This window comes from Maniola jurtina, chromosome 18 (assembly GCF_905333055.1).
Source record: "Maniola jurtina chromosome 18, ilManJurt1.1, whole genome shotgun sequence".
Classification (NCBI taxonomy): Eukaryota; Metazoa; Arthropoda; class Insecta; order Lepidoptera; family Nymphalidae; genus Maniola; species Maniola jurtina.
In genome coordinates, this window is record NC_060046.1 from 11,131,953 (window position 1) to 11,152,121 (window position 20,169).

The window sequence follows — 20,169 nt, forward strand, 5'->3', positions numbered from 1 at the left end:
GCCATGCTAACAAAAAAACCTGCCAAGTGCCAGTCAGACTCGCGCACTGAGGGTTCCGTACTCGGATATTTTTTCCAACATTTTGCACGATAAATCAAAAACTATATAAATAAAAATTTGCTTTATAATGTACAAGTATATTTTAATTTTTTTTAAATGATGTACTTAATCACAAATTCGCGGTTTTCAGATTTATTCCTGTACTTGTGCTATAAGACCTACCTACCCGCCAAATTTCATGATTCTAGGTCTATAGGTTTCTTGACAGACGGATGGATGGACGGACGGACAAACAGACAGACAGTACCGTTTTTCCTCTTAAGCCACGGAACTCTAAAAATGGAAAAATATTTATCGTTCATGCCTTGTGACGTCATTGATCGCCCTCTGTGCAACACAACAGCATGATGTTAATAACTCATTATGGTAAAAATAAATAAAAACCATGATTTTTATTTAATAATTTATTTAAATTCCATTTTATTACTACAGTCCAAGACCCTAATAATCGCATGGTCACTCTAATATTAGTATAATAACAGCTGTTATCTTCGCTAGCTCCTTGTCTCTACATTCCTGTATTACTTGTATCTAGGTACATTTTATAAATAGGTAACTAATTGTATTTACTTATTAAAAAAACTAGATGATGCCCGCGACTCCGTCCGTGGGGACTCTCTGATTTTCCGGGATGAAAAGTTGCCTATATCTGTTTCCAGGATGCAAGCTAACTTTGTACCAAATTCAGTTAAATGAATGGGGCTTTTAGGATCCCGTGGGAATTCTTTCGATTTTCTAATGCCTATGTCCTTCCCTGGGATGTAAGGTAACTCTGTACCAAAATCGGTTGAACTGTTGGCCGTGAAAAGTAAACAGACAGACTGACAGTTATAAGCAGACAGATACACTTTCGCATTAACAATATTAGTATGGATTGAACTTGGGGATTGAAATGATTTTTTTTTTCGACATAATTAAGTCCAATTTTTTCATAGCCAGTTCCACCTATGTATGTATATGAAAACAACTGACAACTGGTTTGTTTAATTTAACTTAGTTCAATTAACTCTCATTTAATACATAAATTGATTGGGTGATTGAAAACACCAGAGTTAGTTTACATCCCGGGCACGGACATAGGCTACTTTTTATCCCAGAAAATCAAAGAGTTCCCATGGGATTTTTAAAAAATCTAAATTCACGCGGACGATGTCGCAACACAAACACAAATGACAATGAGTCGCGTGAACTAAAAACGTATTATTTAATCAACAACTCAACACGTATCGATACGATAATACTATACAACCGATTAAGCTGTTTAAGCGCGTAACAATAAAATGATATCTGTTTCCCTCACACACATGTGTTACAATAAAGCGAAAAGTGTCTGTCACTGTCACACATAAGTAAACCGTAGGATCGTACGATTTTTGCGGGACTTTCACCTATTTTCGTCCCGGACCAGTTAACAGACGTATGTAGTTTAGCTACAGTAATCAGTATAGTGGCCATCTGTTGCCGTAACGAGCATTCGTTGTGCTTTTAGCACTTATGATCGCAAGTGATAATATTTTCCGTGAAAAATACATCCAAACGAATCACAGCGCGCATGCGTGATAAAAACGTCAGATACAAAAGTCTCTGTGGAATATAAACACGTGTAAGCTCATAGTGAAAAATATGTTGTAAAAATCGTTATAAAAACCGGTCGAAATGGGTCAAGATGTGGGGTTGGACGCGATTTTACAGGAGTTAGGATATTTCGGGAAGTACAATATAGTGAATTATGCATTGTTGTTGTTCCCTGTATATTTGGCGGGAATGTTTGGCTCAGTCTTCGTGTTTGAAGCGTCGGATATAAATTACAGGTATGGAGATTATTTAATTAATTTGCATGTCGGTTTCATTTAGTAAAACTCTAATTTTCATGTCCAAAAAAAATCTGTAGGTAAATAGCAAGGTAATTAGATAAGCAAGGTAAGGTGTAAAGGTTAAGGGTTAAGTATTTATTTATATAATACTATATAATAATAGATAATTTTAATGTAGTTATTTACAAAAGTCGAGCTTTTGAGGTTAGGTATTTGTGCAATGTTGTGTTTACGTACTGCGCATGCGTCAACTTATCGCGTGAGCTTTCTCAAATTCTATCTCATCAAGCAGTGTTATTTTAGGTCATATGACACTTCCATAGATAGTATTGTTTGTGAATGTGTCTGTCTGTTTGTCACTTTTTAATGACCCAACATACATCCGTACATCGCGAGCAATTTACTCTTACCCATTGAGGAGTTCTGTTCTCTATCTCCGAAGATATTCATCAGATCTTCACCAAACAAAATTGGGACCACCTCGGAAGTATGATGACCTACCAAATAAAGAACAGAATTATCAAAATCGGTTCATATAAATGGTGGAGTAATCGCGTAGCAAACATACAAAAAAAGTCGAATAGAGAACTTCGCCTTTTTTGAAGTCGGTTAAAAATAGTGTGGACACTGTTTCGAACTTATTTCAAAACTGTGAACTTCAACTTATATTCGCACTAGAAGATGCCCGCGGCTTCGCCCGCGTGGATTTCGGTTTTTTAAATCCCGTAGGAACTCTTTAATTTTCCGGCACAAAAATTAGCCTGTGTCCTTCCCCGGGATGTAGGTATCCTATGTCTGTACCAAATTTCATTAAAATCGGTTCAGCAGTTGGGCAGTGAAAACGTAGCAGACAGACAGACAGACACACTTTGGCAATTATAATATTAGTATGGATATGAGTCCACGGCTGGACGTAGATCTCTTGGGGAGTCTTCGACACGCCATGGTTTTGCATCGCCTGTCATGATTAGTAGAGCTGTATAACAACAGCTCCAGCAATCATCGTTCCTTTGTATAATAAAGCTCTAACACAGCCAGATTCTGAAAGCAACCCATATAAACCCCATTTATAATATATTGCAGGCAGCCACACCAAAAATTAGCTTAAAATATCTTTAAATTATATTATGCATTCCAATATTATTTACAATGATTTTTACAATTTTTGGATCACTGATCACAATATTACTTATAATAGAGCCTTGTCGGAGCACAGCTGAGTTACTCAAAAACTTGGGAATATTAAAATAAGATTAAAATCTGATGTTTCAAAACATACCAGGTTTTTAGGTCACTATGCTACGTAGGATCTAAAAACCTTGGCAATAGTTTTTTAGAAAGATCAGATATTCAAAATTCGCACATTTTTTTGGCGATTACAGCTGAAAAACTACGTTTTGAGTTAGCCGATTTTTAACAAAAGGACGTTAGCATTATGAGTACCACACTCAAATTGAAAGCCTAATTTCTATTATAGTGAAATTAGATTGCCAGTATCATGATACAGCGTACACAATCTCGGAATTGTATGGCAGATGACAGTCGGGGCTCAGTTGAATGCAAATATATGTAAATGGATGCATCGAGCGTTGCAAATGTACCGCTTGGTACAGCGATGTGTCTACGTGAGCGGCTCCTTGCAAGATTTCATCCTTTGTTATGCATACCGCTTCATTTTCTAAGGGTATATTGTACGTATATGAAATACATATTCCCTTGGAAACGTAACATATTGTTGATGTTAAATAGCATTGCATACAGTAAATCTTGCTAGCATCACAGAATACTAACTACACTGGATCGGATTTACTCCGATTACCCACACTTACACTCACAAATCTCATGAGGACAGGCTGGTGTTCCGGTAGTAGTAATAGGTAGCTAAATTAGTTGCCTTCCTCTTGCGCACGCCTGAATCCAGCGGCTCCCTGCGTCTCGTTTGATGTCATATTCCCTTGGAAACGTAACATATTGTTGATGTTAAATAGCATTGCATCTTACTATAAATCTTGCTAGCATCACAGAATACAGTACACTGGATTGGATTCACTCAGATCTCAATCCTACCGTTTCCCACACTCACACACACAAAACGCATGCAGACAGGCTGGTGTTCCGGTAGTAGTAATAGGTAGAGTTTTCTTCTATAGAGTGTCGAGGTTGTGCTTTTCCTTCCTCTTGCGCACGCCTGAATCCAGCGGCTCCCTGCGACTCGTTTGATGTCATCTGTCCACATACGCCTGTCGATTTTTCAACTGGATTTTCTGGTACGAGGTCGCTATTCCAGCACCTTGGGACTCCATCGTCCATCGATTTTTCAAACTATGTACCTACCTTACTTATAAAGAGGAGACGTGCGACAGTTGTGAAAACGCTTATCAATCGATTGCGATTGTTACGCAACTCTGACCCAAGTCGGTAACTGGATGGGTGACCGACTTTGGAGATCCGTATTTGGCCTTCTCGTTACCTCCGTGCCTCGGCGAGCACGTTAAGCCGTCGGTCCCGGTTATTATCACTAACATCTGATAATAACTGTAAAAACCTAAGAATCGAAATTTCGTTCTCTTAGTGAGTTGTATGCGGAACCCACCGCATTGTTATCCCAAGAAAACTCCTGCCATTAATGGAAATGATTGATGGAAAGGAGTCACGACCCTCAGCAATGAAGGAATACGGCTATAAAGAAAGACCCTACCTATTGCCATTACCAGTTAGGAACTTCTAACAAAACGTCGAGGCCTCGATGTCACAGGCAGGCGTCAAATGTTAGTAGGTACATTTGAGACGCAGATAGCCCTAAAGTAGCCATATTTTTCTTTGATTTTACATTAGCATAGCCTAATTTTCGACATAAATCGTCGATTCAGGACCAAACTGAGAGTTCCCTCATTCTAGTTCACTCTAACTTAGCTTCGCAACTCGTTGAGGTGATCGTATGTTGTTAGGCAAATTCTTCTACAGATCTCCTCATTTCTGATTTCATCATGTAATTGTTCGCATTCCGTAGTAATTCTTTAATCATCTTTTACAGGATCCGAGCGCAAATGGGCTCAATTGATCATCAACGAAATAAAAGATCTTTGGTACTTAATGGTACTTAAATGGGCGATTATTATTTGACTCGTGTAATAAAAGCCTTATTATAGCCTTATTATAATTACGTCGTTTCACGCCTCCCGCCACCGTCGCCATTGTCACTGTGCACATTATTTGACGTAATTCGGCGTTATTAACGCTTAACCCAGAAATCCTCCAATTAATGGGGATTACATACATTCGTACGCGCTACCGATTACATAATACTGAATATCGCCAAATGAAAACGGCGAAATTGCGTATTGAAACCGGCGAAATTTTATTTTTATTTTGCGTTCTATTTTTTGAGTATTTTATTTGATATTGGAATAAAACTTTTGCCGAAGACGGGCAGGAATCTCTGTCCATATTCCGTTATTGTAATTGGTTTGTCTTTCAATCACGCAGCAATGGAGCCTCAGAACGGCGTGTTTTTTTTACTTGTATATACCTAGTTAAATACTTGTCACATACCTCGAAATAATCAAAGAGTTCCTTTGGGAATTTTAAGCTCAATTACTGCTATACGCAAAGTTTTAAATGTAATCATATAGAATCATATTGAAAAATCGAGATTTTGGTTGAAGTCACTTTTGTTTTCAATGTGCGTTATGTTTTTCTATCTGAGTTCAAATGAAAAGCAAGTTACTGTTGCAAATGCAACGTCATCCATTACCAACTCATGTCTAAAATTTCAAGCCTCTAGCTCATCAAGACGTTAGTTTAAAATCAAACAAACAAACAGACCGACATAAAAACGTGTTAACTTAGAGTGCCACACACCGACGTACCTAACTGAAAGATACATTGTACCCTGACACGTATAAATGTGTTTCCCCCCGATATAATAGAAGGGCCTGAACAAAGCTCTTCTGAGCCTGAATCTGTCTCCAAAGCTAATAGGAAGGCTTTCTCTAAATGTAATCCTCACACGGGTGTCTAATGATTAACCTTCGTCAATTTGATAAATAGTCCCGACGAATATATTAGCTTTTTTTAAAGTAAAAGGGTAAAAACGGAGCCCTAGCTGTACCTATGTCTGTCTGTCTGTCTGTCCGCGTGCACAAGTCTCTAGCTCGTAGACGAAATAAGTTACAGCCTAAAATTTTGGTATTTGGTGAAGTACGTTGACCTAAAACCAAATGTTGAATTAAAAATTCTATTAAATAATTTTCCAGGAGGGCTCCCATACCTGAAAAAGGTGCTGAAAAAAATAATATTTTTTTTACCCTAGCATGTGGGGTATCATTGTTTGGAGCGCATTGAGTAGAGTACGAATGTATTTTATATTATTTTTTTATCTTAAAAAATAAAGAAATGGGAGGCCGTCAATGTTTTCAGTTTTATATTGGATCTGTTTCAGTTTTTACGTTAGTTAAATAATCATTATCATTTTAACTAGTAAAGTAAAGTAAATAGACATTCGCGGCTGGACATTGGTCTCTTGTTGGGACATCCACACGCCACCCAACTCCAAGATTTAACCTGTATTTGAGCCGTCAAGACCGGTTTAACAGCTGAACTGTGTAAAGATAACAGACAGACAGACACACTTTCACATTTATAATTTTAGTATGAACATATCAATAAATATGAATGCAAAAACTTTCATAATTCACTCGTGCTGCTCCCCAAAAATAGCACGTAGGTAGGTACGTGATTTGAATAATGGCATTCAAAATAACGCCTATTAATATAACTAACACTGACAATATAAACTAAAAATAGTTCACTTCTAGATGTATTCGTAACCATACCATAGTATGGTAAATATACCATGTTATCAATGTTATGAACAACATGGATGGATGGAATATAACATGGATTATTCTAAAGGAACTGATAGAGGAATCTCTAAGGTTTTCATTATTATATTATACTAGAGGATGCAAAAAAACCTTCTTCAAAAACCTACAACCACGCGACTGCGTCCGCGTGGTTGTAGGTTTTTGAAGATCCCATTAGAACTGTTTGGTTTTCCGGGATAAAAAGTTGTCTATGTCAATAACATGGACGCAAGCTACCTCGGTACCAAATTTCATACAAATCGGTTGAGCGGATGGGTCTTTAGGAATCCCGTGGCCAAACTCTTTGATTTTCCGGGATAAAAAGTAGCCTATGTCCGTCCCCGGGATATAGGCTAACTAGTAGTAGTAGTAACTAAAAGTTAAGACGTCGTAACAATGAGTATTATATTATGTTTGTATGTAAGAAAACATCTTAATATCATGTAAAAGTTATACAAGAAGATTTCAAGTGTGTAGAAAGTTGATAATAACGAATTCCCAGAATGAATAATAATTATAATATAGACACAAAATATAGAATTGAAAGATCCGAAGTTCTTTAACAAACAACTGGCAAGAACTTCTAATTCATCGTATGTTTACATTTTGATGAAAACATGAAAACTTCAACCAAAAAGTTTCTGTATGTCATCAGACTGTACAACAAACAAGAGTTCAGATTAATTTCTTGGCGCCTTTAAGTACTAGTATGGTGTTTCAACCCGCCTGAAGACGGCATGTTACGCGCTTGTGTCCTAAAATTAATAATTGTGCCAAATAAGAGGTCCGCTCGCCGCCACAGAGGCAGACTGAGAAAAAAATAAAATGTCGCTACGATGCAATACATAAAAAAAGTATTACAACAGCAACAATTCATCAATATTTTTTTTTTTGGCATAGGGCACTAGCGTTTACCTTTTAAACAATACAATAGCATGAAGATATCATAAAGAGTAAGTAGTTATGAAAGAAAGGTACTTAATAAGCGTTTTGTGTTAGTCGGTTTACCGTACTAAATCGTACTTTTTTTATTCGACATTTTATAGACAAGCGCTTGAACACAATCACACCTGATGGAAAGTGATTATGTGACCTAAGATGAGATACTTAGACCACATCAAGATGATGATGTGATACTTTCGACGTGACAGTTGACACATAATTATGTAGAGCAAATATGGTGAGTCATTTATCAAAATTTACGCACTAAGTATAATACACTGGACAGCAAATAAACCGGGCCACCCGCTACCTTGGAAGTCTGATTCGATTTTCTCAAAAAGTATAAAACTTACAACTATCAAAATTATACCTGCAGAAAGTGCATTTCATAATGATTAAAATGAATAGAAATTCATTGCGATTAATCAATTAATTAAGTGTTTATTAAGGATTTTACAAGGAAGAGTCGTTTTCCAGCCATGTTAATCGTAAGTAATCATGAATTGAAAACAAAAATTAAAGCCAGAAACAAAGATAAAATTAAAAAAAAGTTTTTGGTCAGTATTCAGTATTCCCTCTCCTTGCTCGGGTAACTGCCAGCATCCTCGTATTCATCCACCTCACGAGCCTGACGATGAAATCTCAAGGAATTGCATTCCGCTCCTCTTCAATTGCGATTCGCAGCTCTGGAAGCCTTGTTGGAGCCGATATTCGGGCTCGAACCCGACGTTTCAGCTCATCCCATAAGTGTTCTATCGGATTCAAGTCCGAGCTTCGAGCTGATCAGTCCATTGTACGAATGCCTACGTCGCATACATACTGGGTCACCACATGAATAACGTGACGTCGTGCATTATGATGCATAAACTGGCATATTCTGCGCGATATATCCTGCGTAAGGTACCACATGGTCTGCGAGGATTTCAGTAATGTAGCAATGAGATCAATCCACGTGTACGGCCCCCTGGTTCGATGAAAACTAACGCTGTACATGCGGTTAACGAGATGCCGCCCCAGATAATTACAGATACTTCTCCATTAGCAACAGTTTCCTCGATGCAACACTGAGAATAACGTTCTCCAGGGCAACGATATTGTCTTAGACGTCGATCATTTCAATGTAGACTCACCCTGGTCTCATCAGTGAAGAGTACATTACCCCACTGTCCTGACGTCCAGTCCCTATGCTCTCGAGTAAATTCAAGTCGTGCAACAAAAAATTACAAATTAAAATTAATTATTATATTAAATATTTACTATTTGGATCAATCAGCACAGTATCGTTACAGCACTTAAGCCGCACTTTATAATTTATTAGATTATAATCTTAGAGATTGCATTCATTATTTTTCTTGCTTGTCTTTGTACATTAATTTTTATATCGTTAGTCTTTTTGCTTTGTTTTTTTTTTTTATTATATTATAATTATTTTATATTTAAATTAGGTAACTTGTAGTCCGTGACCTCACTCTTTAAGGCTCCCACTGAAAACCAGCGCTGCAGCTTGCTGCAGCATTATGCTGAGTGGGAGACCTATATTTGGTCACATGGGACATTTTAATTTTAGTATATATTAACTTATAAGTATAATATTATTATGTAGATATTCATTCAATTAGTTTTAAGATATATTGTATTGTAATGTGATGTAGTGATCAAATAAAAAAGTTTTCTTTCTTTCTTTGCTTCATGGTGGGCTACCGTCAATACTGGGCCTGTTGCAGCTCTCTTTGGAGTCAGGTTCAATTCAACAAGTATCCTTCTGATGGCGTCTGGGCTTATATGACCACTTGGCGTCCGTCACGCAGACTTTATTGGACTTGAACTGCGTTGAAGCGGCGATTTCGCAGAACAGAAGTTGGGTATCGGACGTCGGCATTCGTACAATGGGCTGGTCAGCTCGAAGCCCGGACTTAAATCCGATAGAACACTTATGGAATGAGCTGAAACGTCGGGTTCGAGCCCGGATACCTGCTCCAACAAGGCTTCCATAGCTGGAAATTGCAATTGAAGAGTATTGGAAGGCAATTCCTCGAGATTTCATCGTCAGGCTCGTGAGGTGGATAAATACGAGGATGCTGGCAGTTATCCGAGCAAGGGGAGGGAATACTGAATACTGACCAAAAACTTTTTTTAAATTTTATCTTTGTTTCTGGCTTTAATTTTTGTTTTCATTTCATGATTACTTACGATTAACATGGCTGGAAAACGACTCTTCCTTGTAAAATCCTTAATAAACACTTAATTAATTGATTAATCGCAATGAATTTCCATTCATTTTAATCATCATGAAATGCACTTTCTGCAAGTATAATTTTGATAGTTGTAAGTTTTATACTTTTTGAGAAAATCGAATCAGACTTCCAAGGTAGCGGGTGGCCCGGTTTATTTGCTGTCCAGTGTATTTCCATTTTCCGTGAATGATAAAGTTACTCGCGGTATAAGATATTACTCGCGGTAAATTTAAAAATCCACCATATTATTTTGCTCTAGATGTATCAACTGTCATTTCATAAAAGTACGATTTAGTACGGGAAACTGACTGTTGACTTGACAGTTGACACAGCCAATATTACAAGTCCTTTTTCAAAATTTACGCATTATATTATGCTTGTTGCGTATTCGAATTGATCAGTTGATCAATTTGGCCAGCTGAAATGACTTTAGCGGAAAATCCGGTTCCATTGGATAGAATGATTGTGTAGGTCTACGCTTACAAAGATTCCAAAGTTTCCGTACTTCCATTCACTTGAGAGTAGCAATTATTGCTGAACAAAGGAGTTTCTCGGCCGGACTAATTGTACTTGCTGTGACCATTAGTTAAGGCAGCTTAATTTCATTTACATACCTACTTATATAATTTATATTATTTACTAAAACAATAATAAAAAAGGAAACAAAAAATGAACGAAAATTTAAATGATGATCAAAATCGTTACCTTTCAATAGGTATCTGAAAAATCAGTAGGTACGATTAGCCAAAAAAATTACGTCATTATTTATGGATTATATAAGCAACGAAAATAGAAAAAGCTTCAAAATAGAATCTAAATAAGCCAATACGTCGTATGAAAAAAAAAACTGACTCACTGACTGATCCATCAACTCCCAGCCCAAAGCCTGGGACCTAGAAAGCTGAAATTTTGCACAGAAACCTCTGTTCATTATTTTGAGTGTAGACAAGGAATAAAAGCCGATGTTTCGTTTCGTAATTACCAAAGGAGCGAAACGGCGAGCGGTCACTACTAATAAATAAAATTGATGATTTCTACTAGATTTTCGAGTAGACAAATATTGAACGGTCGAGAACAGTATTTATTGCAGCGCTAAAGGATCCCTCGAATACCTTTCGTCCAAATCGGTTAAAGGAATGGCCCTAAAAAAACTAGCAGACAGACAGTCAGACAGACACACGATTTCGTTTTTATGAAAGTTTCGTTATGAAAATCTTCAAAATATGATTAGGTACTTAGGTACATAGTTTTTATTTAAACTACAAGTGTAAATTAAAAATAATATAACACCCCCGACAAGTGAAGGTTACAGTAACTAGAAAAGAGCTGATAACTTCAAACGGCTGAACCGATTTTCTTGGATTATAGCTAAGTACACTCTCGATCAAGCCACCTTCCAAACAAAAAAAAAAACTAAATTAAAATCGGTTCATTAGTTTAGGAGCTACGATGCCACAGACAGATACACCGATACACATACACGCGTTAAACTTATAACAACCCTCTTTTTGGGTCGGGGGTTAAAAATGGACCCCAAGCTTAAGATTTTTGCCAGATTTTCGAGTAGACAAAGATTTCCAAGTTCTCTTAGTTCCTTTCAAGTGAGAACAGTAATTATTGCAACGCTAAAGGATCCCTTGTCTGGACTAATTGTGCCGACAATGTCCACTGGCAGTGATTAAGTCTTTTGCTTTTATTTGATTCTTTTTAAACTAATTGGCAGCAGTTTTATTATACCTATAGATGAAGTTACCTTTTATTGTTAAAATAATGTTCAATTCAATCACTACAATAAATTGAAGTCCCTCACCTTAAATAAATAAATAAAAATTTGTCAGCCTTTTTTTTATAGTCTTTTCTTGAAACTTGTATAATTACGACCCGGTCAACGACAGTTGCAACGATTCTATATGTACATTGTAATTTGTAACGCAACCCAAACGAGTAAAAGTCAGTATTCCCAAAAAATTACTTGTTATTTTGGAAACCGATTCCAATTTCACAATAAGAGCTCGTTCACACAGGCTGCGTAAGCGTAGACGTAGCGCGTACCATTGCGTTGTAATGTATGGAACTATATTAGACATTGTATACCGCTTGCGTGGCGTGAACGTTCACGAAGATGCGTGCAGTTGTCTATGGGTTCACGCGCGTCACTACACACGTGTCACGTGTACGTGCTGCATACGCAATTGGTGTGAATCGGCCATTAAACACGCGCGGGGCTTGCGTAAGTCACTGTATATGATAATAAATATGAGCCCTTTAGTAGGTCAGTTGAATCGTTATACCTTCTACGTAATAAAATGAAATAATTTTTTTTTTTTTTTTATGTAGGACAACATTGTACTTTTATGTTTTAATCGACGACTTTTGTGACAAACAACTCCACAAACTGCCAACTTCTCTAGGAGAGTTTCGAACTAGACGATAAAAACCGTCACCCAAACTTTTCCTGAAAGCTCAATAAAACCCAGGTACCTATACCAACTTTCACAAAATGAACAAAAACATTATGGGGCACATTTCAATAAAACTACGGCGCTGGGGGTTTATAGTTTATATCGGTACTAGAGGAGGCCCGCGACTTCGTCCGCGTGGAAATTCCCGTTGGATCTCTTAGATTTTCCGGGATAAAGTACTTTTTATCCCGGAAAATCTCCCGGAAGTCTACTGACTATGCCCGTCTGCAAGATTAATTAATGCAAGCTATCTTTGTACCAAATAGATGAAGCTTGCGCCTTCGTCCACATGCCTTAAGATTCTTTGAGAACTCTTTGATTTTCCAGGACTGAAAGTAGCCTATGTCCTTCCTTGGGATGCAAGTTATCCCTGTACCAAACGTTGTTAAAATCGGATGAGCTGTGAAAGGCTACGGAGCAGGCAGGCAGGCAGACAGACAGACAGACAGACACACTTTCGCATTTACAATATTAGCATGTAAGTATCAATTAGCGATTGTGTTCGACCGAATTGTCACCATTATAAAGTTATAGTAACTTTAGTCTTAGTAAACTAACGTCTTCACATCAAAACTAATGCAATTACTCGGCGACTAAGTAACCGCGTTTGACATCAACAGATTACTGATGCCATCACTCGCATCTGTTCTAATGCCGGCACTATCAATCATGAGCTCCACGAGACTAATATTAATTGTGTTACTTGTATGTGGCATTAGATTTACTTACTAAAATCTTGCATGCATTAACAACTCAGTTGGTGTGAGCCGTTGTTCTGTTAGAACGCGCCCTTACGCGATGCGATCACTCATAATATTGCGTACAAACTTATTCTTCTTCTACCTCTCCACTATTGGAAGTTGCTCGTCATCTCGTCAGAGGTACAAGTATAATTTCTTCCACCAAACGGAAAAGTTGTGTTGTAGGTCTTAATAGTGGGAGGTCCCATGTTCGATTTCTAGCAGGGGTTTGGAATTTTATAATATCTAAATCTCTGGTCTGGCCTGGTGGGAAGCTTCGACCGTGCCTACTGGCAAAGCCGTGCCGCCAAGCGATTTAGCGTTCCGGCACGGTGCATGCCGAAACCAAAGGGGCTACCCCTTCCAGGTTAGCCCGCTACCATCTTAGACTTCATCATTTACCACCAGGTGAGATTGCAGTCAAGGGCTAATGTATCTGAATAAAAAAACCTCAAATTACAAATAAGTAATATGGGAATTCGATAACCCCAAAGCCGAACATCGTCATCGTCAAGGTTGTCCTTGAAAATAATCTTTTCTGTGATATCAATCTACCTTTGTGAGAGAATCGTCCATTTCTTAGAAACTATTTATCAAATTGACGAAGGTAAGTCATTATAGATCCTCACGAGGATTACGGTCGTATTAAACGCGTGGACAGATCTAGTAGAGAGAAAGCCAGTGCTTGCCAAACTTTCGTTATTTTATAAAAGCTGAAAGTTTCTCTGCGTATTGTCCCCAACACAGGGAGGAACGATCAGCGACAATGAAGTTTGGATCATGGCGCTTTTAGGAGACAACAAATAATAAATTCAATCCTACGTCCATTTTTTTTATATTTTCTTCGAAATAGTATTGAATTGCCCAGAAGCTTTTAAACTTTAAGGGCGTCTGGCAGGGGGTTGCCACGACACTGTCTGGCAATGCATGTTATCTCCCAAAGCCACCATGGTCCAAACTGCGTAGTCGCTGATCGTTCCTTCCTGTGTTTGGGACAATACGCAGAGAAACTTTCAGATTTTGTAAAATAACGAAGATTTGGCACGCGCTGGCTCTTAGTCCATAGGCTTAGGTGGGCTTTGTCAGGTTCCGACTTCAATGCCGACGACAAATAGGTGCCTAAATACAAATCAGTTGGTTTTATGTGAAAAGCTTTTCTAGTATAAAGCGCCATTATTAAAATAATATAATAGAAGCTTTATTCCTTCTACCACGTGTTATCTAGCGGCTAGCCTGTGGCCTCAGCTCATCCATGCAAATTTTATAAATGCGAAAGTTTGTCTCTCTGTCTGTTAGCTTTTCAAATTAATTGGTAAGTGCAGAGATAGCTTGCCTTCCGTGGAAGGATATACGCTACTTTTGGTCCCGGAAAATCAAAGAGTTCCCACGGGATTCTTAAAAGACTTTAATAAACAGGGATGAAATCGTGGGCATTCTCTTTGGTACAGAGATATTTTTGAATCCTGAAGACAGACATAAGATACTTTCTATCCCGGAAAATCAGAGTTCCCAAGGGCTTTTTAAAAACGAATTTTTAAAAGTCGCAGAAATCATTTTGTAAATAAAATTACATTAGTTTAATCTTCTACATATTGATTAATTTTTTTATCTTATTTACAGTTAAATACAAAAATATATGATAAAATATGATTTGTTTGGTAATAAAAATAACTGCTGTTAGCTGATAACCTAGGGATAACGCAATATTGATGTGAACGCTCTTTGTCCAGAGATAAAAATCGGTCAAGTGCAAGTCGGACTTGGACACAAAGGGTTCCGTAGGCACCATCGTACATCGTACAATTTTCATAGCGGCTATTTAATTTTTTAATTATTTGTTGATATAGCTGCAATTGAAATACCTACACATTTAAAATTTCAACTTTCTACCTGCTTACGGTTCACGAGAAACAGCCCGCTGACAGACAGACAGACGGACGGTCGGACGGACAGTGGGAGCTTAGTAATAGGGTGAAGGGTCCCGTTGGCATCCGTCCGGTACGGAACCCTAAAAATGTACATTGACGTCTGTGTCTGTCTCGCTGGGATAACATACTTAGGACTTATACACACAATTACTATGTAAGCCATTTCTACAACGAATAAATAAACGATCTAAAAGTAAGCATAACTCAACTCAGGAGATAATGTGAAAATGTATATTGTGGATAACACGAAACGCAGAACTACAACTTTTCAAATAATTTTTAAATACATATCAAAAATTGCGCAGAGGTCTCCAAAAACGTAGACAAGGAATAAGACCGGATTTTTCGAAATTGCCATGGGATAGGCAATAAAAAGGATTAATATTTTTTCCAAGCACAGCCCCGGGTGGTACCTAGTTATTTATAAAAACATATCAATCTAGTCCTGCACCATAACTTGTTTTCCTTTAAAACCATGTAATACCACAAACTAGTCACAAACACCCACTCTTCTAATCCAGTCACCTCGTCCATATTTCACAGAGCAATCACAATAGTGCGAAATTCAGTCCGGCTATAAATTCAAGCCCAGCGCGATTGGTGTACGGATGCAAATCGATTCGGCGTCACCTATCGTCCGGACCGATCATAATTTGGATCGCGGGGCAAGCGGATGTTTAAGTTTGCAAATCCTGATGGAAATTTATGTCGAATGCTATTTCCTTGCCCTGGTAGTGTCATTTGTGTTCTTTTTGGGACTTTTTCTTTTCAAAGATTTTAGATAGATAGCATTTGTTATTTCTTTAGTCCAATAAAGTGTATTGCACTCACTTATCCAAATAATATGCTTAGGTAGGTAAGGACAAGCCACCTCGCTTGTCTGTATGTTTGAAAAAACCGCAAGAAAGTCACTCTTAGAGCATTTCTTTTAATAAAGCACTTTTTCTTTTTTTTTATCGGTTAAAATCTATTTAAAACTACAAACTAGTCACAAACATCCACACTTCTAATCCAGTCACCTCGTCCATATTTCACAGAGCAATCACAATAGTGCGAAATTCGGTCCGGCTATAAATTCAAGCCCATCGCGATTGGTGTACGGATGCAAATCGATTCGGCGTCACCTATCGTCCGGACCGATCATAATTCGGATCACGGGGCAAGCGGACGTTTGAGTTTGCAAAACCTGATCGAAATTTACGTCGAATGCTATTTCCTTGCCCCGATACTGTCATTTGTGTTTTCTTTTTTGAAGCATTTTCTTTGAGGAGTAACCACATGTTCACTGTTTCCGGATTTTTTCCTTCACTTGTGCTTAAGACCCAATCTACTTACCTGCCAAATATGATTCTAGGTCAACGGGAATTACCCTATAAGTTTTCTTGACAGACACGACAAACGAATAGATGGACAGACAGACAGACAACAAAGTGATCCTACAGGGGTTTCATTTTTCCTTTTAAGGTACGGAATCTTAAAAACCTAATTCCACGTGGATGAAGTCGCGAGCATCATCTACCTTATTCGCGTTGTAGATAGTAACTAGGAATCCAAGTTTTTTTTTTTTAAAGAATATTAGCCATTTTAATCATGACTAAAATTCCCCTTTCCCCTCCAACTAAGCGTAAAGCTTGTGCTAGGAGTGGGTACGACAATAGTGCAACGGCTGGGGTTTGAACCGCCGACCTTTCGGAATTCAGTCCACTCCTATAACCGTTGAGCTATTGAGGTATGGTTGTGTAGATATTCTCCAACAATCATAATCCCCAAAGGTTCCCAGCGCGCTTCCAATATTATGTAAATCGATTCCTCGGCACCTATCGTTCCGACCGATCATAATTTGATACACGATGCGAAGCACTGCTCGGGTGTACAAATTGTAGCAAATTCTCACAAATGTTTACATTTTTTGCGGTGGTAGCCTAGTCCACATAACTTTGGCCCTTTACTCTGGCTCTTGGATTCAATCCTTTTTTTATCGCTGGGAAATGCTTTTACGCATCTCTCCTGGAAGCAGCGCAGATACCACGCTGTTTCTGGAGGGGTATGTGGGACTTACTGGCAGACCAGAATACCCACTAAAACCCAGCGGAGCCGTCTGCGTCATGACGAGACGACACAGGAACACAGCAGGAACACAGTTTGCATACGACTGTGCCGTCTCAACGACAACGATACCACCACATTACTGGACATCCCTAAGTGATGCCGACGCCTTGTGTTGTATAGTTACGTCCTCATTTAGGGCACGAGGTAGCTCGCATACCGGCGCCTCCTTTGCCCCTGGCGTTTACGGCGTATGGGATGAGCGTTGGGATCCAGCTCTCTTTCCCTTTCCACCACCTGTCTCCTTCAGTGTGAGATACTGGGATTCAATTCTGGGTACACCCCTCTTAACTTTTTGGTGCTTTAAACAATTAACTACTTACTTCTACTTGAATCTTACTTTGACGGTGAAGGAAAACATCGTACGTAAACCTGCATGCTTGAGAGTTCTCCAAAAAGTTTTAAAAGTACGCCAATCCGTACCTATCCATAGTGATGGAATGGGGTCTAATAAACCCTCCTCATTCTGAGAGACCCTTGTTCAGTACCTACTGGACAAGCGATAGGTGATGATGTTAATTTATGGGCAAACAGACAATGTCCATAAAGAGTGCAACTTTGACGTTTAGTACAATAGAAAGACAGAAAATATTATGATTTTTCATGTACATACTATGTGCATAGGCTTCAAGTTAATTACGAATGATTACAGACAAAAGAAACAAAAAATCTTCACAACCAAGCTTATTCTGTTCAATATTAAAAAAGTAATCCTTTATTCAAATCGTTTGATATTCCATTATTACCGATTGAAGTTACGACGAAAAAAGGGAAATTCTTAATCACTTGTATTGAACGTTGCCAAAGCAATTAGTTCTTTGCTCTGCAATAATTGGTTCTCATCTCTCGTCGGTTAAGACTTCAACTTAGCTAGAACTTTTATTCATGCAATTAAAGAGCTTCTTTTTGACTGGACTATCAATAAGTAGCGAGCAAAAACTTTCACTACAATACGCGCACTGAGACACGACGGACGGACAGACAGACAGACAGACTACAAAGTGATCCTATAAGGGTTCCGTTGTTCCTTTTGAGGTACGGAACCCTAAAAATCAAAGTTCCCGCGGGATTTATCACATGAATATTATAAAAGCGAAAGTTTGTATGCGTGTGTGTATGTGTGTATGTTTGTTACTCTTTCACGCAAAAACTACTGAACGGTTTCGGCTGTTTGGAACGGAAACAGCTTATACCCTGACTTAGGACATAGGCTAGAGTTTCAGCAGGACTAAAAAACATAAATTTTTGAAATCATAAATGAATGAATGAATATACTTTTATTGTACACCACAAAATTAGTGCAGAAAAACACATACAAAGCACAACAAAATATAGGCAGGTAGATCGTATTGAATCATTAATATCTAGCTAGCCTTGGCCCACAAAGAAGTTGTTTTTAACCCCCGACCCAAAAAGAGGGGTGTTATAAGTTTGACGTGTGTATCTGTGTATCTGTCTGTGGCATCGTAGCTCCTAAACTTATGAACCGATTTCAATTTAGTTTTTTTTTTGTTTCAAAGGTGGCTTGATCTAGAGTGTTCTTAGCTATAATCCAAGAAAATCGGTTCAGCCGTTTGAAAGTTATCAGCTCTTTTCTAGTTACTGTAACCTTCACTTGTCGGGGGTGTTATAAATTTTTAATTTACACTTGTTATCAATAACACTAATTAATCAATTGACTCTGTAGTTAAATTAATTATGTCATGTACCTAATCAAAAGTGCAATTAAATGTCTCAATTTATGATTGCACATTTTATCATAATATAACACTTATTTTTAATTAATTATATCATTTCCGCTCTTCCGTCTAATTACATGAAGATGCACTTAAATAAAAATTAGGTACTTAGATACATGACATCATTTTATTTTAAAACTTTTAACAGCTGTATGTTTGAAATAGGTACATATTTGATAAAATGGTCGGTTATTCTATATCTATTGGGGATCCATATGCCAAGGATTTTTACCGAGATTTGTGTGTGTGTATGTGTGTGTGTGTGTGTGTGTGTTTGTAATGATATTGAATGCCTGTGTCTATGTTTTGAGATCTTTTATTTTGTACAATGTATGAGGTAGTTTTTTTGTTTCCTCGTAATTATATAATATCTAATAAGTACTTCTTTTTCAGATGCAACATCACAAAGTGTGAAGATCTCAATAACAACAGTTGGCTCGAACACGCAATACCTAAGGAGAAAGACGTGCTGTCGAAATGTAAACGGTTCATGCACCACAACTACTCTGCCACTGCAACGTGTAGTATAGAAGACTTTGATAATTCCACTGTGGAGAATTGTGATACATTTGTTTACAGTGATGAGGATTCCGCTGTTAGAGATGTGAGTTTAATATTTCTCTAATATAAAAGGCGAACCTGACTGACTGACTGACCTGCGCACAGCTCGAACTACTTACTGGACGGATCGGGTTAAAGACTTGTAGATAGCTATAATGACGCAGACATCCGCTAAGAAAGATTCGTTACAGTTTATAAATAAAAAATAAGTAGTCTTTTTATTAAGAAAATATTATTACAATAAAACTTAAAGCTAGTCTTATCTAATTACTATGCAAATCATGCCCGCGTGGAATGGTGCCAAGAATACTGGCTGCATTTCCACTCTGGACAGCCAGGCTGATCCGTTGCGCAAAAAAATGAGCCAGCCCTTGAGCCTGTCACCCGATGAGGCTATTAAATGCTGTGAAATGTTACGTAAAATTATTTTAGCACTAAGACTCCGTGGCCCCAGGGTCTCCACGGCAAACGGAACAAAAATGTAACTCGTAATCTATACTAATAAATAAAATTGGAGTGTCTGTCTGTAATTTCGAAATAACTACCGCATATTAAGGTCATATGGTTATTTGAACGATACTATAACTGAATCACACGTTTTTAAAATTTTTGTCTGTCTGTCTGTCTGTCTGTCTGTCTGTTTGAAAAGGCTAATCTTGGGAACGGCTGAACCGATTTTGACGGGATTTTCACAGACAAGTAGAGAATTGACCAGGGA

General features: G+C 37.9%; 1 protein-coding gene across 1 annotated transcript in view; it reads left to right on the forward strand.

Annotated features, from left to right (window-relative positions):
* Positions 1 to 1,441: 1,441 nt before the first annotated feature.
* Positions 1,442 to 20,169, forward strand: part of LOC123874380 (organic cation transporter protein-like) — a 29,433-nt gene continuing 10,705 nt past the window's right edge. Inside the window, exons 1-2 of the mRNA XM_045919682.1 lie at positions 1,442 to 1,871; positions 19,284 to 19,494. Coding sequence (XP_045775638.1) covers positions 1,717 to 1,871; positions 19,284 to 19,494 — 366 coding nt within the window. The 5' untranslated portion in view covers positions 1,442 to 1,716. The remainder of the gene's footprint in view (positions 1,872 to 19,283; positions 19,495 to 20,169) is intronic.